Source organism: Notamacropus eugenii, chromosome 3 (assembly GCF_028372415.1).
Source record: "Notamacropus eugenii isolate mMacEug1 chromosome 3, mMacEug1.pri_v2, whole genome shotgun sequence".
NCBI classification, from domain to species: domain Eukaryota; kingdom Metazoa; phylum Chordata; class Mammalia; order Diprotodontia; family Macropodidae; genus Notamacropus; species Notamacropus eugenii.
The window spans coordinates 220318790-220345216 of NC_092874.1; the positions used below are offsets into that span (position 1 = coordinate 220318790).

At 38.0% G+C, this 26427-nt stretch overlaps 1 protein-coding gene and 1 long non-coding RNA gene across 2 annotated transcripts; one reads left to right on the top strand and one right to left on the bottom strand.

Annotated features, from left to right (window-relative positions):
• Positions 1–944: 944 nt before the first annotated feature.
• LOC140531371 (uncharacterized) lies at positions 945–24787 on the bottom strand. Its single transcript, XR_011976334.1, has 4 exons — positions 24358–24787; positions 21532–21649; positions 20248–20324; positions 945–1108 (listed from the first exon to the last, which is right to left on the bottom strand). It is a non-coding gene; the product is annotated as an uncharacterized lncRNA (long non-coding RNA).
• Positions 24785–25375, top strand: LOC140531968 (olfactory receptor 5BS1-like). Its single transcript, XM_072650571.1, has one exon. It carries the CDS (start codon positions 24785–24787, stop codon positions 25373–25375), a length of 591 nt encoding a protein of 196 aa, XP_072506672.1.
• The last annotated feature ends 1052 nt before the right edge of the window (positions 25376–26427 follow it).

Here is a 26427-nt window from a genome sequence, read left to right on the forward strand (position 1 = left end):
TAAAGTCATCACCCTCACCTTGTGACTGTAGGCTAAACATAAGAATAATAACTTGTATTTATGCAATGGTTTTATGTTTTGAAAAGTGCTTTACATCCATTATCTCACTTGAACCTAAGATCTTTACTTTTATCAGAATGTAAGCTTCTCTTTTACCCCAGAAACTGTTCCTTGTCTCATTTTCCTGACCCCTAGTGCTCAGGAATGGGGCCTTTTCAACTGCCCAGACAACTGGACTACCATTCACAATTGACTCCTTCTACCCACTGCCACTAGTTCTGAACTCTGGGATCAATCATGTTTAATCCTTCCAGCACATCATAGTCCTTCAAATATCTGAAGATAACTGTCATATCCATCCCAAATCTTTTCTCATATGGGCTAAATATCCCCATTTCTTTCAATTGACACTTGGTTGGCATTCTCTCATATCCCAGACCTAAATATTATCATCTGGCTGTATCGAGGGACTATCATCAACCTTGTACTGTACTCAAGGCTTCCATCAATGCAGCCTAAAATTTAGTTAGTATTTTTGCCTGCCATGTCACAGAGTGACATCATGTTGGGCTTACAATCCTCTGAAACGCCCCTCCCTCATCTTTTTTTCAAAGGAACTATTGTCTGACCATACTCTATTTTTCTCACGAAGTTTAGAATTTGTCACTATTAAATGTCAACTTTATACATTTCCTTCATCATTCTAACCTGACAGGAACTTTTTGGACCCCAGTTCTTTCATCCAATATATTAACTGTCATGCTGTTTTGATAATCTACCAGTGAGTGAATTTGCCAAACAAACCTTCATCAGACAGTGATAAAAAGTGCGATTAAAACAAAGATCTGGGTAACATCACTAGAAATCTCCCTCCAGATATTAATCTGGATATTAATAGATAGTAATTAGTTCATTAATAGATATTAATCTATTCTTTACTCCTCTTTGAAGTCAGTCAACCAGACCTAAATGTCCTATTGTCACTCTCTTCTAATCTATATCTTTCCATCTTATCTATAAGGACAAGATGAAGCTTTGTTGAATGTCCTGCTGAAATTCTGATATGTCATTATCTGTGGTTGTCTTCTGATCTTCTAGTCTAGTGGTCCTGAGGAAAAAAAAGGAAATAACTTTTCTCTAATATGGCGAGGTAATCCTGATGAACTTATACTGGTTCTTATTGATGGTCTGTCTTTCTACTAAACTTCCTATTTTGTCTCTCAAAATCTTTAGCCTATAATTTGAATAACCCACTTCCCTTTCTTTGAAAATTCAATCAGCATTTACCTATCTCCATTTATCTATCCCCACTCCTATGAAATTTCCTGTGTTTTATAAAATTTTTCAAAGATCATAAATTACCACTTCTATTAGATGGTGTTAAAACAGTCAGGGAACCAAGAGAGTTGAGAATTGGGAGCAAGAATGCAGCAGCTGTTTTCCTTAAGCCTTTATGAGAAAATTAGCTTTTCTCTGACAGAGGTTTCCAGACAACTAGAGATAAAAGAAGGGAAATCTAGCACCTCTGTGCTGCTCTTCCTAAATTGACCCTTATGTTGTATCTGCAGAGATGGTTCTGCATCCAACAGATGCAATTAACTTTAAGCCAAAGAACTAGTTAAGATCCATTCAGTTCAGGGCAATGTGAATCCAGGGGATTGATGTTGCCTGAGTGACCTTCCCTGGGGTCTTATATGTGTGTTCCTATGTATTATATTTGTCCCTAATGAAGTCTTAGGCACTAAGAACTCCAAGAAGCTGACAAATCTTGTCATGGCACCATCAGCTTCTACTTTCTGTAAGGCCTAATGGTTGGTGTCCAGAGGACCACCATCATAGTTCATTTCTCCCTAAGCAGTAATTCTCTCTTTCTGATCTTAAAGTTACTCTCTCAGTAAGACAGTTCAACTCTATGCTTGGTTCAACCCTCCAATCCCTTGCTACTCTATCTTATAATCACTGACACCTTGCCAAACCCTAAATGTGGATTAGCCCTCACCCACACTATCTGTCGTCTCTGATCCTATTCAGGTGTTGTTGAACAGAACTGTATGATGGATGAAAGATGGAATGATGGAGGAAAACAAAGGGCCAATATACTGAGCATATCCATTTATTAAGCAGTACAATCCAATTATTCAACAAAGCTGGACCATACCTCCTCAGTTTAGTCCTGCATCCTGAATGCAAGCTGAGAAAGATTGTACATGAAAAACAATCAAAAAAGATCAATTAATTAAAAGGAAACTATACATTAGGTAATCTGATTTCTAGTTCAAGAGTCTTCAAGCCAGAGAATCCACTCTTAGAAGGAGAAAGGGAGTGAATTACTCCTGGAGAGGTGAGAGAAAGCAAAAAGGACTTGTTTTCTACCATGCCATTTTGAAGGGTAGCTATTAGACCAATAAACCTCATTACATCAAACAAGGAGCAGAGACATAGACTCCAAACATGGATACAGAGAGACAGTTGAGGAAACAACTTCTAAGAAGGATCTGTGGTAACAGAGAAGGGATGTAGATATAAACTCAAAGGAGAGGTAACCCTACCAATCAAGAGTTGAATATGGAGAAAAAAAACCCAGAAGAACAACTTAAAGGGATACTACATCAAAGGGACAACTAGATGAAGTCTCTACAGAAACAAGACATTGAGACCAATCAGTACCAGACTTGAGAGTGCCTTGATCACATATGTTGCCTACATGTGTACTTCCCTACCTTGGTACTTAGGTTTCTACCAACTCTTTCCAGACAGACTGTTAATTTTAGGGAGAGTGTGCTGTAGGTTTATAGGGATAATGTTTTGTAGTTATTGTTATTACTACGTCATGCTATTAAATACCTTTGCTAAAAGTTAATTGTGTCTGTTGGATGGTTTCTGTTGGGGGTTTCTAAGCTATAGTATTAGGAATACAACTCACAGTTATCCCTAGTTATTCCTATTAGCAGCCATCTTCTAGGAAATAAACCCACAAGTGTGAATGGTATATGAGAGAGTAATCAAGAGGAGGTGCCATGTAATATTCAAATTCTTTTACTTCTCTAAATTTTAGGGAATCCAACTTAATTGCTTATTAATATTGTTATCATTCAGTTGTTTAGATAATTCCATAATTTTTGAAACTTTGATTCTAGTACCTCTACGTTGTGCATGTTTTTGTTTTCTACTGTAGCTTTTTGTTTGTTGGATCTATGGATTTTGTAAAATGTTCCACTATAGACCTGGATATTGGCAATACTCTTCATTGTTTCTCCTAATTTTTTTAAAGCTCTTTTCATTATAGCTTCAGTTCCTCCTATGGTCCTTTACTTTCTGCAGAAATCATTTTAAATATGATCATGTGATTTTCTTATCATTTTCCCAAGTAATATTCTCTAATTATGCCATTTATCCATCTGAAGACACCTCTTAAGACATCTTGCATTGTTTCCTTTTTTAATGTGCTTAGCCTCTGATACTTTAGTATTTTTTTTTCTTTTCTGGCATTCTATTTCTTCATTATACAAATATTTTCTTTACTTTGCTCATTTTCTACTTTGACTTGTTTTATTTGTAACCATTTTTCTTCTTTGAGTTGTTTCTATTTGATATTTTTCAATAGTGATGGGAAGAAAGTTAGCTTTCTTCAAACTCATTACTTCGTCATCTTGACTAAAAAGCCTCATCCTTAATTTTTAAAAATAATATTTACGTAGTATTATGACTAAGGAATATATGTATTCAAACATTTCTTTACATTTAATTTTTATTTAATTTTTCTCAATTATATGTAAACAAAATTTTTAACATTCATTTAAAAATTGTTTCTATCACAGAAATCCACCTTTTTAAAGTACGTTGTTTATTTTTATTTTTATCAATTACATGTAAATGAAAATGTTAATGCTCATTTTTTTAAGATTTTGAATTACAAATTCTTTCCTCTTCCTCCATTTATCCCTCACTGAGAAGGCAAAAAATTTAACATAGATTATATGTGTGCAGTCATACAAAACATTTCCATATCAGCCATGATGCAGACACAAAAGCCAAGAATAATTAAGAAAGTTAAAAAACACATTTCAGTCTATTTGGACAGCATCAGTTCATTCTTGGAAGTAGGTAGCTTTTTTCATCATAATTCCTTCAGAACTGTCTTAGATCATTATGTTGTTGAGAATAGCTGTCATTCACAGTGCATTATCATATAATATTACTATTACTCTGTACTATGTTTTCCTGATTTTCCTCCTTTCATTTTGCATCAGTTTATGTAAGTCTTTCCAGGTTTTTCTGAAAGCATCCTACATGTCATTTCTTATAGCATAATACTGTTCTATCACAATCACATATCACAACTTGTTCAGGCATTCCCCAATTGATGAGCAACTCCTCAATTTCCAGTTCTTTGCCAACATAACTAGAGATGCTACAAATATTTTTGTACATAGAGATCCTTTCTCTTTCCTTTTCCTGTGTACAGTTTTATAACCCTTTGGTCACAGTTCCAAATTCCTCTTCAGAATGATTGGATTAGTTCACAAGTCCAACAATAGTGCTTACTTTTCCACATCCCCTCCAATATTTGTCATTTTCTTTTTCTGTCACATTAGACAATCTGATAGGTATGAAGTAGTACCCCAAAATGATTTAATTTGCATTTCTTTAATCAATAGTGATTAGAAAATACATTCAGACTCTTACTGATGAAGGTAGCTCAAGTATGACCAATAATTCAGCTACTGCCAGTGGTCCTTCAATGTTTATTGAACATGTATGTACAAGATACTGTACCAGATACTTTGGAGATACAAAAATGAAAAATGTGAGCAAGACGTGGTCATTCTCCTCAAGGAGATTGTGCTTTAGTAGTAGATTAGTCAGATTAACAAATAATGATAATAAAATTGTTCTGAGTATTATAGCAAATTATGAGCAAAATACAGTGCAAGATGAGGAGAGAGACCATTTGTTCTTCAAGGAATGGAAGAACATGACATGGAGGACTTGACTGTTTAGGATTTGGACAGGGTGAGATGAAGAAGGAAAAAGCAATTCTAGGAGAAGAGAACAATGGGAACAAAGGGAACATGGCAGGGGAAAAATTCTGGATTAGAAGTCACTTTTGGGGGAAAGATAATAAATTTTATTGTTTGTTAACTTGTCCCTTTTTTTTAACCAGGTAGACCAATACAGAACTCATGCTGAGGAACTTCCTCTACCAATGCAGAATGGGAATACAGCTCAGGATTCTATTTATATTCATAGCTGAAAGGGAGAGATATAATAATGATAATTCCATGTTGCAGCACTGAATTGAAGTCATCTCACTTCTTGCATGTAAATAGTCCATGACCATTCCAGCCATCATGGTTCTCTATTCATTTGCACTCCTCTAGTGCACAGAGATATGAACGCAAAACTTACAACTTAATTTCCATTTTGTATTCCTTTTTGTTCCATAAGCTTTTCCTGGGTGTGCATCTTACCTCCTCACAAAGATTATGCCGACAAGATGTCAGGAAACATATCTTTGAGTTGTTCGACTTTACTCCATAATGTTTGGCAGAATGTTGAACATCTACTAGTTGGTCAATAAAGACTTGTTAGGTGGTGAGTTGATGTCCCTATTACTCATTCGAGGAATTTTCTGAACAAATGATGCCAGATAATGAGACGACAGACACAGAATTCATTCTTCTACCATTTTCCAGCAGCCTCCATGTACATTATGTCCTGGTCTTCATCTTCTTATTGATTTATGTCCTCACCTTGACTGAGAACCTTTTGATAATGGCAATCATCAAGATGGATTCTCACCTGCACACACCCATGTACTTCTTCCTAGGGAACTTATCCTTTCTGGATATTTTTTATTCCTCAGTTATGATACCAAAATTGATTCAGCTACTCCTGGCAAAGAACAAAACCATCTCCTTCAGTGGGTGCCTGGTCCAGATTGAACTAGCATATTTTATTGGTACAACTGAATTATTAGTCCTCTCCGCCACGGCCTATGACCGCTACTCAGCCATCTGCAACCCTCTGGTTTATGTGATGGTCATGAGCAAACAATTCTGTATCTTTCTGACCTGTGGCTCCTGTCTACTTGGAGTTACCACCTCCCTGTTCAACACCCTGCCTTTGCTGAGGCTGCACTTCTGCGGCCCCCGCCTCATTCACCACTATAGCTGTGAGATGCCTGAGATCTTACCTCTCTCCTGCACTGACATCTTCCTTAACAAGATGATCTTGTTCACTACCTTGGTCATATTTGGCGTTGGAAGCTTCTTCCCCATCATGTTTTCTTATACTCATATTATCTCTGCCATCCTGAAAATTAGCTCAGCTTCAGGCAGGAGCAAAGCCTTCTCTACCTGCTCCTCCCATGTGATTGTAGTGACCTTGTTCTTGCTGACAGGTGTGGGCAGATATCTAAGTCCTGCTACAGGCTCCATCCTGCAGCAAGTCATCTCCATGCAGTACAGCATTGTGACACCACTACTGAACCCTGTCATCTACAGTCTGAAGAATGTGGAAATCAAACTAGCCATAAAGAAAATGTGGAAAAACAAAAGTATCCTCTCTGGCACCTAGTGATTAAGAACTCCATCAGTAATGATGCTTATGAGCAGAATCTGAGAAGTCCATCAGAGTTGGGATTTTTCTAAAGTTTCTAGGAACACTTTTAACTTTCTAACAGCCACAGAAAAGGAAAAGTCCAAAGAGATCATAGTAATGATAATATAAGAACCCTACCCTTAGGCCTAGATCTATTCTTAACATTCCATTAGCTCATTTATACCTAACAATCCTTGAAAGATAAGGCCAGTACTCGGATTTTATTTTATCCTCATCATTATGTTATTGTTGCCATTTTAGAGATTCAAAAACTGAGGCACCAAGATATTAAGTGATTTAGACAAATTCACACAACTAATTTGAGGGGAAATTTGGGATTGCACAATGGGTCTTCCTACTCATAATCCAGTTTTCTTTTCACTACATGAGAAAGATCAGCACGCATTGCTCCCTGGATTATTCTGATGACCTTGACATACATGAGTTATTTGTCTATTCTTTTAGTGGACACTGATTGCAAGGCATAGATTGATTTTGTAAACCCATGCTTTTGTCATTTGTTTTTATTTGTGCCTTTTTTTATAGTAAAATTTGTTTGGAAAAATTCCAACTTTATATTTTCATAGGAAATTCTAAGAGGAAAGATGAAGAGGTACCAAGAGATTCCAGTCCTTCAATGTATGTATGTGAAGCCTTTGTGAGTCCATCACTGTAAAATGTCCTAAACTACTCTTTTCCTGATTGCCAATCCCAGCATACTCAGATTTATAAATCTGAAATAGATAAATTTGAGTTGCTGCTGCTAGCATCACTAGAGTTATTATTATTCCTCCTTTCAATTATGGAAACCAACATAGTTGGTACCAACAGTCCCGGGTTCTACTATGTTTCTATAGCTCCTCACACTGGATCAAAGTCCTTTTACATTTTCCAAGAACTCTTACTACTAACCACGAGAGGAGAACAGATGGGTCACAGGACAAGGGACCAAATACAAAGATATGAAGCCACACTTCTGAATCTTACCAGGTTCAATTGTAATTATAATCATTCCCTCACCCAGCACAAATAAAAACTACCTATAGCTTTAAAATTTGGGCCTAGGCTAAAGGTAGAGAAAGGGGGTACCTGAGTTTAATTGAAATTATAATTGTTCAGGGTGCATGGAGGCAGAGGCAAAATTTGAACCCAGATCTTTCAAACTATGCACCTAGTAGTATATTCACTTTCTAAAATGCCTCTACATATTCCTCAATATAATCCTCAAAAAGGAAATAAAACTAACAGAAAGCCTTAATGGAAAAATGTGGTGGGTTTCTTTTTTTTGAGGGGGGGAAGGGTAATCACCGAAACAAACAAAGAATTACATGGAAAAAAATATCATGGCTCAAGATGTATCTGAGACAGATATGGCAGATGAAAAATATTCTCAAACACCAGCAAAAGAAATAAAACTAGAAACTCTTGGGACATCACAAAATGGTCAACTCACAAAAGGAATAAATACAAGAAATGATATTGGCAAAAACATCAAGAGAAGAAATCAATAACAACTTATAAGGCTCAGGTCAAGATAGTGATCACATTCAAAAGTTAGGAAACATTCATTGAAAATGTGGTGCTTTGGGGCAGAGACAGGTTGGCAGAGTACAAAGATACACATACTCTAGCTCTTTCCCCACAGCCCATAAAATACCTGTAAAGAATGACTCTCAACAAATTCTAGAGCAGAAGATGACAGAGTGAAGATTTCCAGCCCAGGGTGACCTGAAAGGCCAACAGGAAAGGACTGTCACACCAGACATGGAGCAGAGCATAGGCCAGTCTGGGCCACATGGCACTGGGAGGAGCAGAACTGGAGCAGGCTTCGGGGGGCAGAATCCCCAGCAGCAGTGGAGGCTCACAGGTGCCTCAACCCACATGTGCCAAAGACACTTCAAAGGCCAGTGAGAGAGCTTTCTCACTTCTGTGTCAAGGGAACAGGGCCTTCCCTAGCCCTGGCCCCAGACAGTGGCAGAGGCAGCAGCAACAGCAGGTAGCAGGCAGCAGCAAGCATCCATTGTTGGAACCTCAGCTTAAAGCCCCTGGGGGAATTGAGCAGCTGATTTGAATCTCAGCCAGGAGCCAGGCCTGGGAGTAAATTCCTCTCCCTTGATTGTGCCACCTTGGAGGAAAGGTCCCCAGAGTATACCCTACCCTTGACAAAGGACCCAAAAGTCAAGTAACTAGTTGGGAAAATACCCAAAAAAGGGGGGAAAAATAAGACTATAGAAGGTGACTTTCTTACTAAACAGGTATTTTCTCGCATTCTTTTGGATGAGGAAGAATAATGCTTACCATCAGGGGAAGACATAAAAGTCAAGGCTTCTGCAACCAAAACCTCCAAAATAAATATGCAATGGTCTCAGGCCATGGAAGAGCTCAAAAAGGATTTTGAAAATCAAGTAAGGGAGATGGAGGAAAAATTGGAAAGAGAAATGAGAGAGGTGCAAGAAAATCATGAAAAGTGAGTCAACAGCTTACTAAAGGAGACCCAAAAAAATGCTGAAGAAAATAACAGCTTTAAAAATAGGATAACTCAATTGGCAAAAGAGGTCCAAAAAGTCAGTGAGGAGAAGAATGCTTTAAAAAGTAGAATTAGCCAAATGGAAAAAGAGGTTCAAAAGCTCATTGAACAAAATAGTTCTTTAAAAATTAGAATGGAACAGATGGAAGCTAATGACTTTATGAGAAACCAAGAAATTACAAAACAAAACCAAAAGAATGAAAAAGTGGAAGATAATGTGAAATATCTCATTGGAAAAACAACTGACCTGGAAAATAGATCCAGGAGAGACAATTTAAAAATTATGGGACTACCTGAAAGCCATGATCAAAAAAAGAGCCTAGACATCATCTTTCAGGAAATTATCAAGGAAAACTGCCCTGAGATTCTAGAACCAGAGGGCAAAATAAATATTGAAAGAATCCACTGATCACCTCCTGAAAGAGATCCAATAAGAGAAACTCCTAAGAATATTGTACCAAAATTCCAGGGTTCACAGGTCAAGGAGAAAATATTGCAAGTAGCTAGAAAGAAACAATTCAAGTATTGTGGAAATACAATCAGGATAACACAAGATCTAACAGCTTCTACATTAAGGGATCGAAGGGTGTGGAATATGATATTCCAGAAGTCAAAGGAACTAGGATTAAAACCAAGAATCACCTACCCAGCAAAACTGAATATAATACTTCTGGGGGGAAAATGGTCATTCAGTGAAATAGAGGACTTTCAAGCATTCTTGATGAAAAGACCAGAGTTGAAAAGAATATTTGACTTTCCAACACAATAATCAAAAGAAGCATGAAAAACATATTCCTAGTCCCTCAATATCACTGTAATGCAGAGAAAAAGAACACTGTATTTGAGTCAAAGGGTGTCTCTGCCCTGCTAATTATGTGACCTTGGATAAGTCACTTAGTTTCTGTGGGCTTCAGTATCCTTATCTCTAAGATGAGGGGGTTGGACCAGGTGACCTCAAAGAACTCTTCCAGCTTTATCATCCTATGATACAAGATATTTTATGTTAAAGTATTAAAAATGAACCATACACAGCTACCCTGTTCTGTCCCCAGCAAACCCCTAAATATTAGGTTTGTATTATGCCATTAACTCACTTTTGATTCTCTAAAGTTTTTTTCTTTCTGATTCTGTGATTAGCCAAAGTACTTAACACATTAGCAGAAATAAAAAAAATTGCATAACTGCTAAATGGTAGTGGGGAGGGGTGGCTAAAAAGTTCTCTTTTGTCAATGAAGAACGATGAAGGCTGGTGACATGTTTACCACATCTTAGAATACTAGAATTAAGAGACAACCCTTCAACCTTGGGAAAGGTAAATTTAGAACAAGTACATGAAAATAATACAGTATGAAATGAATTTATGAAATCTATCCCCAAAAGTTATATAGATAGAAGAAACACCTTCCAAAAAAGTTGACAAAAATCATATATGATAGATCCTTAGTGCGATAATTAAAGTATTTGGGGACAAAGTTGTAACTTTTGAGGTCGATGTTAAGAAGGATAATCATTCCCTCTCACTAACTGTGCCTTACCACTGTTAAAGACAGAATTTTAGACTCAATGAAATGGAAATCTGACCCTGTGTGGGAATCACATTCTTCCATTACCTAGTTAATATATGAACAGCTAATTTCAAAAGGAATGGCACTGCTACTATGCTACTACAAATCTAAATTTCATTTGTTTAATTCTAGATCACTTACCTTCTCATTCTGCTCTTTCATTTGTTCAATCAGCATTTATCAAATGCCTCTGTGGACAAGGCACCTAGCTGCAATCTGACTTCTTACCTGCAGTATATATATGAGCCTGTCTTTTACGGTCTGAAGCTAAGTGACATCATATCAGTTAGCAGCATAATTAACTTTGACTTCTCATTGACTTACTGGAGCTGTCTATCATGACAGACTTGGAATAGATTGAAGTGATAGTGTATGACACATGTTTGTGCAAGATGAAATAGAGATAATCAGCAGAGGTAAGGCACTAGCTGCATTAGTAGAGATCTGGAACATCTTCTGGCATAGAGTGGGATTTTAGCTGGAATCTGAAGGAAGTCAGGGTGGCTTATTTGCATGTTGTCTCTCCCATTAAACTATGGACTCCTCAAGAACAGACACTTATTCAATGATTTCTGTGTTGAAAGAGACTGGAAACAAGAAGGCAAGTGAGTAGACTTTTGCTATAATCTAGGCATGAGATGATAAGGGCCTGGCTGAGGGTAATAACAGGGCAGCTAGGTGGCACAGTGAATACAGTGCTGAGTCAGGGAGACTCTTTTTCCTAAGCTCAAATCTGGCTTCAGACACTTACTAAGTATGTGAGCCTGGGCAAGGCACTTAACCCTGTTTGACTCAGTTTCCTCATCTATAAAAAGAGCTGGAAAAGGAAATGGCAAACCACTCCTGTATCTTTGCTAAGAAAACCCCAAAAATGGAGTCAAAAAGAGTTGGGCGTGACTGAACAAGAACAGGATGATAACAATAGAAATGGAAGGGAAGGCATAGAACAAAATGACCTTGTAAAGAAGGCTACATAGTACTTGATGGTTAGAAATAAGACCTGAATTGAGTAGACACAGTGGTGAGAAAGGGAGAAATTAAAGATGACAAAGGATCAAACCTGGATGACTTGGGAAATTCAATTCAATTCAGCACTGACCACTTGGTCTCTCCAAGATAGTTGGGGTTGATGATAGGGGTGGGGAGGACAGTTTGGAGGGAGGGAATTCATCAGCAACTCCTGGAAAGTTGCCAGAGAAACTTGCTGGAAGCTCCAGGGACTGCTGGGCCTTTCTGCAGAGGGGCTGTATGATCACTGAATGCCCCTTGACCTCCACCCCAAGACAGATGTGTGTATTTTCTCAGATTGGAAATAGGACAAGATGCTTCAGTTCAGATTATCACTGCCATTTCCTGTCCCCTTCTCCCTTGTTTTGAAGGGAAAAACTCATGTACTTCTCCAACTCAAGCATTTTGTCCTTCACAAAAATTTCTTACTTAGCTTCCTACATTATAAATAGCCTTATCATCATAGATTCAGCCTTTGCATTTACAGATAATGATGAACATTTTATCACTAGACAACCTCTTATCACTGGGAAGAAACCAATTACAGCATGCAAAAGAGCTGGAAGAAAGACAAACATCATTTTACTTCCAGTCACTCCCATTTTTCTGCTTTGGACTATTCAATACATATAAAACAAACCAATAATGGGGGAAACCCAGACAACGTTGTGATGCCTTTCTGACTTCTCCCCTCTCTTCTTACCTGGGTCTGATTTTCATTTGGCAAATAACCAAATATTCTTAAAGGCTAGGAAGTGGCAGCCAATTTAATTTATGCATTTATCCCTTCCTGATTTTTTCTCCTCAGATTATCTGAATGCATCCACACATTTTTGGGGACTTCTCTAAGTTCAGCACTAGCAATAGGATAGTATCATGTTGTGGGGGCCTCTGAATGGAAGACAGATTATGAACATTATTCAGGAGGCAATAGGAAGCCATGGAAAGTTTTTGAACAAAAGCGATGTGATCAGGCCTTTAAGTGGGTGAAGAGTTTTGTAGCAGGGTGGAAGATGGAGGAGGGAGAGGGTAGAAGCAAGAAGACTTGTTAGAAGGCTGCTACGGTAATCCAGGAATTCAGCACAATAAACTTGTGTGATGGTACAAGTATCAGTGGTACCCACTAAATGATCCTAAAGTTGTTGTGGAATTGGACTTAATAGGGCTTGATTGGATTTAAGAGGTGAAGAAGAAAGAAAGTCAAAGATAGCACCAATTGTGTAGCATAGGATACTGGGTGAATGGTGGTGTGGTTAAGAGAAATAGTAAAGTCAAAAGGGAATACGATCTAGAGTGCAGGTAGAGGAATTAGTCTCACTGATGGGTAGGGAATACCACTTCACCATTGACTGTCAGGAAGGAGGAGAGACTGAGTGAGTATGCTCTTAAATTTGGAAGACTAGAGGAGAAAAACTGAGGAAGTTCCCATCAAATGAAGTTTTCAGTAATAGGGAAGTCAAGTCATCAGCTGTATGGAATTTAGGGACTATAGGAGAGAAGAAAAAATTTGGAGCGTTTGTTGTAGAGAATGAGCTAGGAATGGAAGCAGCATTCAAAAAATTTGTCAAGTCATATGGAAGAGTTGTTTTGGGGGGAAAGGCTGCTGCTGCTGTTGAAATATTGAAGTTAAAGTGAATTTAAGGTGACCATGGACAATCCAAGTGGGAATATCTAAAAGGTCATTTGAGATTCTACAATTTAGATCTCAGAGGAACCAAAGAGATTGTCTAGTGAAACACTTCCATTCTGAAAAACTTAAATGAATGGATGCAAAATGAAGTGAATAGAACCAGGAGAACATTGTACACAATAACAGCAACATTATGAGATGATCAACTACGATTGACAGCTCTTGTCAGCAATACAAGAATCCAAGAAAATTCCCAAGTATTTATGAAAAATGCTGTTCATCTCCAGAGAAAGAATGTATTGGAGTGTTGTGATGGCAAGGAAAATAGGATCTTTTGCTGTTTTTGTTTTAATATGATGAAGTGCCTCTGATTGAATCTTGCCTTTATCAACCAAGAGTCTTTACTGGAAGTAAAGTACAGAAACAAGAGTTTCTTTAACTAGAAACAGTACATGTATTTGTATTGTTAATGTGATTAAAGATCTTCCCCACCCATTAACGGGCCTGCCTATTAAAGGGAGTTTGATTGGGGAAGGTTTGTAGAAAGGCACACATCTTTTGTTAAGAAGGCACAGGTTTTCAAGAGTTAGAATGTCCTCTGGCTCTAAAAACGATATAAATACTCTAAGGGTGAGATTTTACTTAGGGGCTTAGTTTTTGGAGGAAGCTTTCCTTGCCAGAGGAGACTCTGAGACTCTGGGAAGCCACTAATGAGCCCCCTTGACTTTGAAAACACAGATATCAGTGCTTCCCTTTCTGTTAACTACGGTCAGACAGTTGGACCTGTCTGTTGAATTCAGGCATTTGCGTTGATCTTTGATTTCTCTGTACTTTCTTTGAAGTACTTTCTTTGGGTGCTGACTCTCCTAAACTAAATGAATGATAAATGTACTTGGTTAAAGGAAAGATACATGTGCTTGATTAAAGTGATTGTTAATCTCTCAAAAAAAAAAAAAAAGAAAAGAAAATGTGCTGTGTTTCACCGATAGCCAGGAAGGCCCACCCGAGTCACCATTATTAAGGCAAAGGACAGAGGAGATCACAAGGAACCCTTCTCTCATGCAAGGAGCTCATACTCCAAGGTAAGCAAGGACAATATGTTCTCCTTCAAGAAATGGAACATGGTTACCATGAGAAACTGGGATGTGGAGTGTACTACATGGTATCAGCTGCCTGGTCCAGGTCAGGCAGAGGTCATTCTCGGATGTAAAGCTGAAAACAACTAAGAATAATTATTCATATACCTGGGGGTTTAACAGAGTGATCCAAAGGATAATTAATGAAACAATATTCATCATTTCATACATCATTATACTATTCCATTATATTTGTCTGCCAAAACTTTTTTAACCACTTTTCAATCAATGGACACATTTAACAAACCTGAAGGTATTTTCCAAAATAAGTCTGTATGCAAAGAGATTTAAAGAAGATAAAAAGGAAAAGGATCTATATGTGCAAAAATAGTCATAGCAATGCTCTGTGTGGTGGCAAAGAATTGGAAATTGAAGCAATGCCCATCAATTGTGGAGTGATTGAAAAAGTTGTAGTATAAGAAATGACAAACAGGATGCTTTCTGAAAACCTGGAAAGACTTACACAAATTGATGCAAAAGAAAGTATGCAGAACCAGGAGAACTTGGCACACAGGAATAGCAACATTATACAATAATCAACTGTGAATGACTTAGCTATTCTCAGCAAATGCTATCCATCTCCAGAGAAAGACTGATGAAATCTAAAGGCAAATAAAAGTATAATTTTTTTTTGCTTTTTTTCTTTTTCTCTTTTCTTTATTGGAGGGGGCAGGGGTCTGTGGTTTCCTTTGTACCATGACTAATATGGCAATATGTTTGCATCATTGCACAAGTATAACCTTTACCAAATTGCTGCCTTTTCAGTGAGGGGAGAAGGAATCAAAGGAAGGACTGAATTTGGAACTCAAAAGAAAATTTTAATTTGATATTTTATTTTTTTCTCAATTACAAACAAAAAAATTTTTAATGTTCATTTTTTAGTGTCATTTCTAAATAGAGAACTGAGTTGAATTGATAAGAATACAAGTCACTCCCCAGTGGATACATGGTCAAAGGATATGAACAGGCATTTTCAGGGGAAGAAATTAAAGCTATCTATAGTCATATAAAAAATGCTCTAAATCACTACTGACTAGAAAATGCAAATCAAAATAACTCTGAGGTACCATGTCACACCTATCAGATTGGCTAAAATGAAAAAACAGGAAAATGATAAGTGTTCAAGAAGATGTGGGAAAATTGGAACACTAATGCATTATTGGTGGAGTTTGAACTGATCCAGCCATTCTGGAGAGCAATTTGGAACTATGCCCAAAGGGCTCTAAAAATGGGCATACCACCTGACCCAGCAATACTACTTCTAGGTCTGTATCACAAAAAGATCATTAAAAGGGAAAAGGACACACGTATATAAAAAATACTTATAGCAGCTCTTTTTGTGGTGGCCAAGAACTGGAAATTGAGGGGATACCCATCAATGGGGGAATGGCTGAACAAGTTGTTGTATATAAATGTAATGGAATATTACTGTGCTATATGAAATGATGAACAACAGACTTTAGAAAAACCTGGAAAGACATATGTGAACTGATTCTGAATGAAGGAAGCAGAACCAGGAGAACATTATACACAGTAAGAACCACACTGTGTGAGGACTGTTTTTGATAGACATAACCCTTCACTGCAATGGAAAGACCTAAAACATTTCAAAAGGACTCACCAGGCAAAATGCCATCCACATCCAGAGAAATAACTATGGAGTTGGAATGCAGAATGAAGCAGACTATTTTCTCTTTTGTTGTGTTTCATTTGTTTTGTTTTTCTTACGATTTCTCCCATTCATTTTAATTATTTTATGCAATACAACTTATGTGAAAATGTGTCTAATAAGAATATATGTAGACAGCCCATATAAGATTGCATGCCATTACTTAGGGAGGGTGGGAGAGAACACTTAAAACTTATGGAAGTACTGTTGAAAACTGAAAGCAAATAAATTAATAAATGGGGGGGAGGAAGAAATGATGAGCAGCCAGACTTCAGAAAAACCTGGAAAGAGTTATATTCACTGATGCTGAGTGAAATGAGCAGAACCAGGAGAACATAGTACACAGTGATAGCCACATTGTGGGATGACTAACTTTCATAGACTTAGCTCTTCTCAGCAATGTGAGGATCTAAGAAAACTCTGAAAGACTCATGATGGAAAATGCATCCACATTCAAACAAAGAACACTGGAGTCAGAATATAAATGGAATCATACTATTTGCTCTCCTTTTCTTCTATTCTATTGTTTTGTTTCTTCTTTCTTGTGGTTCCTCCCATTAATTCTAATTCTTCTTTACATCATGATTAATGGGAAAATATGTTTAATATAAATGTATAAATAGAGCCTATATCAGATTCCATACCATCTTGGGGAGGGAAGAGGAAAGAGAGGGGGAAACAACTTCAAATTTAAAATCTTATGGAAGTGAATGTTGAAAATTAAAAGTAAATTAATTAAATATTTTTTTAAAATTTTGAGTTCCACATTCCTGAAATACAACCTAGACTTGTATTTCAGCAATGTAAGCAGTCTTATATCTGTGGGCTATCAGCTCCAGAAGCCACTGATGTTGATTCAGTCACCTCCAAGAGCTGCCACTGACTTGGTGGAGCATGGCCTGCCCTGGACTGAGCTCCACCCTCAATCTGGGCTTCATAGAACTTTTCTACCAAATTGCAAAGTTGTCATGGACTGGAAAAATTGCTTCACCCTGTCCTTTTGTTGGTTCTGCCAAACAAGAATTCATTTTGAGGGGTTGTTTTAAAGCTTTTTGGAAGGGGATTTGGATGAGCTCAGGCAAGTCCCTGCCTTTGCTCCATCATCTTGGCTCTGCCCACAGAACTCAACATTTCTTAAATGAATGCAAAAAAGACTTTAGATGTAAATGGGGAAATAATAAAATATTTTGCAAAAAGGAAATATGGTCTCAAAAGCATTATCAACCCTTGACAGAATATAGAATTTTAACTAGCTATCTTTGTCCCTGCAGTAAGGGGCATAAAATTTAGGAGATGTGGAACAGGCCACAGGTGCTTTTACTCCCTATCCCACAGGATAGGGAGTAAAAAGTGGGGGAGAGCCAGGGAGGAGCTCACCTGGAGTGTGGCCACTTCAAGTACAGGGAACTTTGAATTAGAAATCTTTATTCTTGTTCACCAAGTACTAAATTCTATTGTTTGCAGGAGGGAGGGGCTGAACTTCTTCTCAGTGTCCCCTAAAATTACGTGCCTTAAGTCAAAGGTCAGGCTCCCAAAACTAGTTACATCTTTGATAGAATGGGACACATGACATGGAAAGCAAGATGTGTATTTAGAGGTGTAGATATGGCAGAAAGGGTGACAAAATGGTACCCTACATCTTAGGGGCATACAGCTGTTTGGAAATTCATAAACCTGTGACAGAAATATGTTATAAACGATTTAGGCGCCATTAGGGAAGAGAGGAACAAGGTTGTGGCAGTATACTAGGCTTCTCATACTGAAAGCAATTGTGTGAATAGTAGATCAGCAAGGTTTCAAAGCCACCAATGACCTCAAATGAGTCAAAGTTCATAGTACATGAAGGAAGAGAGTTAAATAAGATGACCCCTTCCCCAGAGGACTGCTGCTTGCCATAAAACTGAAATAATATTTACCATAAGAGAAGTTTTAACTTGTTAAGAAAAAGACTCTATGGGGACAAGATCCCCAAAGTAAGAGTCTAGAATAAAAACAATATTCTGGGATTGAATCCAGTCTCATATGTTAATATATTCACTAGAATGATAATGATGAAACCTGCTCCCAGGGGCAGCTGGGCACTCAAAGAGTCTGACATTCAGAGGAACAGCTCTTCCAGTTGAAAAAGCCAGGGACTATTTAAGGGCTACAGATATGCAGAAGAATGTTTTGGTTGCTGTAAGTGGGTGGGACTTTCAGATGAATGAGCAGATTATTCTTTCAGAGGAGGAAAAAAAGAAAGAGAACTCAGGTTGACCAAGGTCTACCTACAGTAGGAGCTCAATCAATGCTTGTGGGCAGTCATGATGGTGCACACTGCCCATGTTATGGCCCAGAGTCAAGGTAAGCTGATGTTTTCTTTCCTAAGTCCATCTAACATTCCTGGAAAAAACAACTGAGCAAAAACTGGAAAGAGTTGCCTCTGTTAGTTAGGAAAAACCTGAGGGTGAGAGGAAGCTCAGTCTCTCAGAGCATCACAGGATATAAAGGTATAAGGGACATTCAAAATCATTTCCTCCAACCCCCTCGTTTCATGGATGAGCAACCGAGGCCCACTGAACCAAATTTTAAAAACACTTGACCAAGGTCCTGAGACTAGATTCCAGCAGAAGTGGGACTCCACATCCTTAAACCTCTTTGTCACTGAAGGTAAAAACTAAAGGGCTATTCAGAGATGACCTGTGAGAGAGAAGTTTCAATAGAGCAGGGAAGCTAGGAGTCTGCCTTCAAGGGATTGAGAAGAATAGGTGAAAAGAAAATAGAGGGATTCATGCTGAGCCCAGGCTGCCCTGGGCCTTCCTGCCTGCTCAAAGATGCTCCAAAAGCCTGGAGTTTTTATCCAGAATTGTGTTGGAGCCACCTCGAGCAACTGGTAAGAGACAGTTGCTAAATTTTCACTGTGAGCATTTACACTTCTGAAATCAAGGTTTGATTTATTGTTTTGTTGATTATCTAGGTGTAAGAATGTTAGAAGTGAAAATTATATTTAAAAGTGTGAGTGCACACGTCTTTGCCCCCAAGGAGCCTCCTGGTAAACATTTACCAGCACATCCCTGTATTGCTCCACAAACATTCCTTGAGTCCAGCCAGAGTACAGTAGAAGGCTCAGACAACAAAGTCATCGCCACCACCTGGTGACTGTAGGCTAACAATAAGAATAACAATTGGTATTTATATAATGAGTTTGTGTTTCATAAAGAACTTTATAACCATTATCTCTTTTGAGCCTAATTGCACTTTTACTTTTATCAGCATGAAGGCTTCTCCTTTTTCTCAGAAACTGCTGCTTGTCTCTTATATAAGGCCAAAGCTCCTGAACCCTGGTGCTCAGCAATGGGGCCCTTTCAACTGCCCAGACAGCTGGGCTACCATTCACAATTGGCTCCTTCTACCCTCTGCCTCTAGTTCTGACCTCTGGGATCAATCATGTTTAATCCCTCCTGCACATCACATTCCTTCAAATAGTTGAAGACAATTGTCACATCCATCCCAAATCTTTCCTTCTCTGGGCTAAATATCCCCATTTCATTTAAATAACTCTTGTTTGGCTTCCTCTCACATCCTGTCTCCACCTAACACCCTCTTTAGGACATGCACTAGCTTTATCAGCGTTCTTCCCAAAACTCAGTTCCCAAACCTTGCATAGATACAATACTCCAGCTGTATTTGTAGGACTAGCACCAACCATGCACTTCCATCAACACAGCCAAAATTGTGTTAGTGTTTTGCCTGCCATGTCACAGGGTGGCATCATGCTGGGCTTACCTTCTTGTTGGACCCCCTTTCCTCATTTTTCAAAGGAACTACTGTCTGGCCATAGTGTACTTTTCTCACCAAGTTCAAGAATTAGAGCCATTAAATGTAAATTTAATACATTTTGATCATCATTCTAACCTGGCAATAACTATTTGGACCCTAATTCTTTCATCTAATGTATTAACTGTCATGCTCAGCTTTGAGAATCCACCAGTTAGCGAATTGACTAATTCCAACAGTCATCAATAAAACTTGTGATTAGAACAAAGATTTGGATTACATCTCTGGAAATCTTCCACCAAGTTGATACCAATCTATTTTACTCTACTCCAATACATGCCTTTACATCTTACCTGCAATGACATTTTAAGCCTTGCTGAAATCCAGATATTCCACATCTAGGGTATTCTAATCTTCCAGTCTAGCGATCCTGAAAAAAAAAAAGAAAGTAACTTTGTTTGTTATGACTCAATAATCTTGATGAATCCATTCTGATTTTTATCAATGGTCTTTCTTTTTCTAAGGACTCATGAACTACCCTATATTTTCTGTCAAAATCATTAGCCTATAATTCTGAATAATCTACCCTCTCTTTGAAAATTAGATCATCATTTAACTATCTCCATTTCTGCAAAACTTCTCACACCTACCACAATTTTTCTAAGATTATGAATCATCACTCATCATTATTTATTTTCCTGGTATTAACACAGGGAGCCAAGACAGTTGAGAATTGGGAGCAAGGACACAGTTGTTTTTCTTAAGCACTTTTGAGAATGTCAGCCTTTGTGTGACTTTGAGGTTGCTAGAGAATTAGAGACAAAAGAAGAGAAATGTAAGGCCACTGCGCTACATTATAAATTGACTCATGTTGTGTTTGAAGAGTTGGTTTACTTGGTGGGGGTCAAGTCAAAGAGCCATTTTAGCATCCTTTCAGTGCTAAGCATCATGTCTCCAGGGGACTGCTGTTACTGAGGTACCTTCTTGTCCCTATGGAAGTCTGGGCTCAAATGTAGATTAAAATCTTAGCCACTGAGAAGACAAAAAAATAAACAATTAGGATGCTGTATTACAGTGTCAGCTTCTACTTTATTTAAGGCCTGGAATTCAGAAGACCACCATCGTGGTTGATTTGTCCCCAAGTAGTAGTCCTCTCATTTTGACCTCACTGTTGCTCCATTAGTGAATCAGTCCAACTGAACATTATCTTCCACCTTTGAATTCCTTGCTACTTTGTCCTATCAGCACTCACTCCTTGCAATGCCCTAAGTCTGCATTATTCCCAGCCCCTACTATCTACCTTGTCTGTTCACTTCTGTGCTGCTGAACAGAGCTGGAAGAAGTCACACAGCCACACTGACTGGATCTACAAATATGTGTTATATAATTTCTACTGGCTCCTCATGTTAGCAATATAATCTTTTTACTCTTCCTTGATTCTTTCTCTGTGCTCTTCACCACATCAGCTTTCCAAACCACCTCCTCTTGCTTCCGACAGTATCCCTGTCTTCCATTCTCCTTTGATACTTTACCTAGAAAGCTGAGTCCTTTCACCACTTTTCTCCATCACCTAGTCTTTTTACATAATCTCCATTACCTCCTTCATACCAGTCTCTGATGGGGACTCTTCTACTCACCAAAGTCACCCCCTTGTCACAAAACCTTGAACTTCTCTCTCTCTCCATCTTCTTCAGTCTCTCCCCATCTACTGGGTCCCCCTCTGCTGCTGAAAAGCATTCCCAAAGCCTCTCCATCCTTAAAAAAAAAAAAAAAAAAAACTAGAATCACCTTCAAACATTTAAATGATCATCATGTAAATGAGATATTAAACTTTTTATGTTTGGCCCCAGAGGGCACAAACAAAAACAATGGGTAGAACCTGAAAAGAATTAGACACCACTGAAGAAAACCTCTATAAATATAGTATATTTGATTTCTTAGGGACATGGAGGATTCCTTGAAAGTCTTCAGTCAGAGGCTAAACGAGGACTTGTTAAGTATGTTCCATACTTGAGGACTCCAATCCAGGAGAGATTAGACCAGAGTGCTGATGATGTTCCTTCATTTGTCAAATTTTGAGATTCTCCAGTACCATGGTTCTGTGAGAGACCAAGACATGGTCCAAGGACCATGAATTATACCTATAGTGATTCCTCTCCCAGCAATGTCATGGGAGTCTGTAAAACATTTTCCCCTTAGTATACAGGATGTTTTTCTGCTGCTATTCTAAGACAGCTGGGTGGTACAATGGAAAGAGTGCCAGGACTGGAGTCAGGAAGACTTGAGTTCAAATCTGGCTTCAAACACTTACTAGTTATATGACCCTAAGCAAGTCACTTAACCTGTGCTTGCTTCACTGTCTTCAGCTATAAAAAGTGGATGATAATAGCACCTACCTCTCAGAGTTGTGAGGATCAAATGAGATAATAATTCTAAATCACATAGTGTGTTACCCAGTACAAAGAAAGAGCTATGACAATATTAGTTATTATTATTACTAAATATTTGGGGGATGATTTAAAAGGTTGGAGAGACATAGTTTCTGGGGAATTTAATCATTTTATTAATAAGATTTCAGGTTATTAATAAAAGGATGGTCATTTGACTGGTTCTCTTAGATCAAAGACAATCATGGCAAGAGGCTCACAATTTACATACCCTTCAAAGAGTAAATATTCAATGAGGGGCTATAATGGACTCTCATTGGAAAACACAATGGAAGGTGAGCTATATTAAAATGGAGGTCTAAGAGTAACATGTCATCCTTGGACAGAGAAACTATCTCCATACCAGACCACTCCCAGCCTTGGGCTATCAAGACAAAAGGATCTGTCTCCATTCAATCTTGAATAGAACTCAGTGGACTTCCTCACATTAGATTAAATCCCTTGAAAGGATGGGTTCTGACCAAGATGAGGAGAGCTAATTGAGTGTCATTATGAGTAATGTCCTTCAAGAGAATGAACTTTTTAAAATAAGGAATTTGGAAGAAGGAGGGAGCTCTGCATCTCCCCAAGATATTGGCTATTAATAATCATTTCTCTCATTTTGTTATTGAGTCCAAATTATATTTTTGTTACTTAGAGTTCCTACTCCACTCGCAGAGAATGCTTTGCATGGTCTCAACTCATAGTTATGTAACTATAATTATCCACAAACACTCCATTCTGAAAGTGGAGAGTAGTGGGCTCACCCTATATAGAGCAGATAATTGAGAATTCCTGGTCCATACTTATTAATTTTTACACATAATATTCTACTTACTGCTAATGGTTGCTACCTTCCTAGAAAAATCTGGTGAGATCCTTATATTTATTAAGTAAATGATTTCTGATTACCATCTAGAAGATGAAGGTACTTTGTCCTTATTGCAGTATTAGGAATTGCCTATGATGGCACACTGGAACTTGAGTCCCTATAACTGACCTGTGAGTTTTCAGTTTGTATTTTGAGCCACAATTGCTCATTCTTGGAAGCTTTTTTTGATGATTTCTAGAAATATAATTTTAAGAGAGGCAATATCGAGTGTCTTTCTGACCAGGTTGATTATATTATAGAGAGTAAAGAACAGTTAACATAAATAGTAAGGTGTTAATATGTTTTCAAAGCTGATGATGCAGTTAAAAAGACACCCTATGTTGTTCAAATGAAGTATATACATATTTTGGTGACAGAAGTAAAGGGAACAGCCAAATAGTTTTTATTTTATTGTTTTCAATTAAGAAGAATAGAATCTCTCCCCTTCCCATGTTGCCTCTCAGTGCTTCATAGAGAGGCTGACATGGAGGACTTGGATGAGTAGGATTTGATAGGAAGAGATGAAAAAGAAAGATCAGCAGTTCTGAGAGAAGGCAACAATGGAAGCAATGGTACCATGGCAGAAAATATATGTTGGGATAAGAAGTCAATTTTGAGAGAAAAATAATTCATTTCTTCATTTCTGTTTGTTTTTGCCAGGCAAACTAGTACAAAGCTCCCACTGAGGAACTTCCTCTACCAGTACAGATTAGAGCTTTCTCTGAAAGTTATACTCAGTAGAAAATGGGCACAGTCCAGGAGTGTACATTCATAGCTGAAATGGAGAATTACAAAAATGGAGATACCATGCCCCAGAACTGAAATCAAATCCTCCCACTTGCTCCATGATGCCAATTGTTCCTGACCATTCCAATCATCACTGTTCTCTATTTCTTTCCACTTTTTCAGTACACAGAATCTTAACAGCACAACTTAATACCTAATTATTAAATAATTACAATTAATAAAATTAATTTTAAAAAATTAAAATAAAATTAATTAATTAATTAATTAAAATACTACTATTTTGCCTGTTTTTCCTTCATACATTTTTCCTTGGTCTCCATTTTGTCTCCACAAAGATTACACCCACAAGATGGCCAAAAAATACATCTTCAGGGTTTTTATTTTACTTTATAGTGTTGGGCATAGTGGTGAACACTTACCAATTGGTTAATAAAAACTTATTAGTTCCTTGGTTGATGTCTTTTCTATTTCCCAGGGAGAGATTTTTCTGAACAAATGATGCCAGATAATCAGACCACAGACACAGTATTCATTCTTCTACCATTTTCCAGCAGCCTCCATGTCCATTACATTCTGGTCTTCGTCTTCTTATTGACTTATCTCCTCACCTTGGCTGGGAACCTTTTGATAATGGCAATCATCAAGATGGATTCTCACCTGCACACACCCATGTACTTCTTCCTGGTGAATTTATCCTTTCTTGATATTTTTTATTCCTCAGTCATGGTACCAAAGTTGGTTCAAATACTTCTCTCTAAGAACAAAACCATCTCCTTCAATGGGTGCCTCGCACAGATTGGACTGACATTTTTCATTGCTTCATCTGAAGCCTTAGTCCTCTCTGCCATGGCCTATGACCGCTACTCAGCCATCTGTAACCCTCTGGTTTATGTGATGGTCATGAGCAAACAATTCTGTATCTTTCTGACCTGTGGCTCCTGTCTACTAGGCATCATTAACTCCCTGCTTAACACCCTGCCTTTGTTGAGATTGCACTTTTGTGGTCCCTACCTCATCTACCACTATAGCTGTGAGATACCTGAGCTCTTACCTCTCTCCTGCACTGACATCTTCCCTAACAAGATGATCTTCTTCATTACTTTGGTCATCTATGGCATTGGTTGCTTCTTCCCCATCATGTTTTCTTATACTCGAATTATCTCTGCCATCCTGCAGATCAGCTCAGCTTCAGGCAGGAGCAAAGCCTTCTCTACCTGCTCCTCCCATGTGATTGTAGTGACCTTGTTCTTCCTGACAGGTGTGGACCGATATCTAAGCCCTGCTACAGGCTCAATCTTGGAGCAAGTCATCTCCATGCAGTACAGCATTGTGACACCACTGCTGAACCCCATCATCTACAGTCTGAAGAATGTGGAAGTCAAAGTAGCCATAAAGAAAGTGTGGGAAAACAAAAGGATCCTCTCTGGCACTTACTGATTAAGAACTCCATCAGCAAAGATGTTTATGAGCAGAATCTGAGAAATCCTTCAGAGATGTGATTTTTGGTAAGGATTTTAAGAATACCTTGAACTTTCTAACAGCCTCAGAAAATGAAAAAGTCCTAAGAGATCACAGTATGCCTAAAAATCCCTGACAGATAAGGTCAGTGTTAGGATTTTTATTTTATGCTCATCATTATATTATTATTGTTGCCATTTTATAGATTCTGAAACTGAGGCATCAAGAAATTAAGTTGTTTATCCCAATTCACACAACTAGTCAGGGGGAAATTTGGGATTTCACTCTAGGCCATCCTACTCAGAATTCAGTTTTCTTTTCAGTACATAAGGAAGATCAGCATTCCTTTCTCCCTGGAACATTCTGATGATTCCACCATACATGACCTATTTGTCTATTCATTTAGTGGATATTTTTGCTTCTACTTTGTGCAAGGCATAGATAGATTTTATAAAGCCATGCTTTTGTCCTTTATTTTTGTTTGTTCTGTACTTCCTAGTAAGCTTTGTTTGGAAATATTCCAACTTTATATTTTTGTGGAAACTTCCAAGAGGAAAGATGAAGAGATCCCAAGAGAGTTTTAACCTTCAGTACATGAATATGTGGAGGCTCTGTGAGTCTATCACTGCAAAGATGTCCTACTCTCTTCCTGCTGGCCAGTACCAGAGTATTCAGATTTATAAATTTTAAATAGATAAATTTGAGTTGCTCTTGCTAGTGTCAATGTCATTATTATTATTTCCCCTTTCACTTCTGGATACCAACATAGTCCTGGGTTCTACCATGTTTCTACAACTCCTCAAATTGGACTAATGTCCTTATAAGTTTTCTAAGGACTCTTACTACTAAGAACCATCGGAGAACAGATGGGCCACACAGCAACGGACAAAATCCAACGATATGAAACCATACACCAAAAGAAGGAGTCAAGACTGAAAACAACGACCACATAAATTTGAAATTGGTTCATTGGTGCAATTTAAGATTAAGAGGCACACACCACTTAGTAAACTAATGAAAGTCTATTGTGA

Bases quoted from the DNA above. Each gene is read 5' to 3' on its own strand.
- LOC140531968 (XM_072650571.1), top strand. From the start codon at position 24,785: ATGGCCTATGACCGCTACTCAGCCATCTGTAACCCTCTGGTTTATGTG.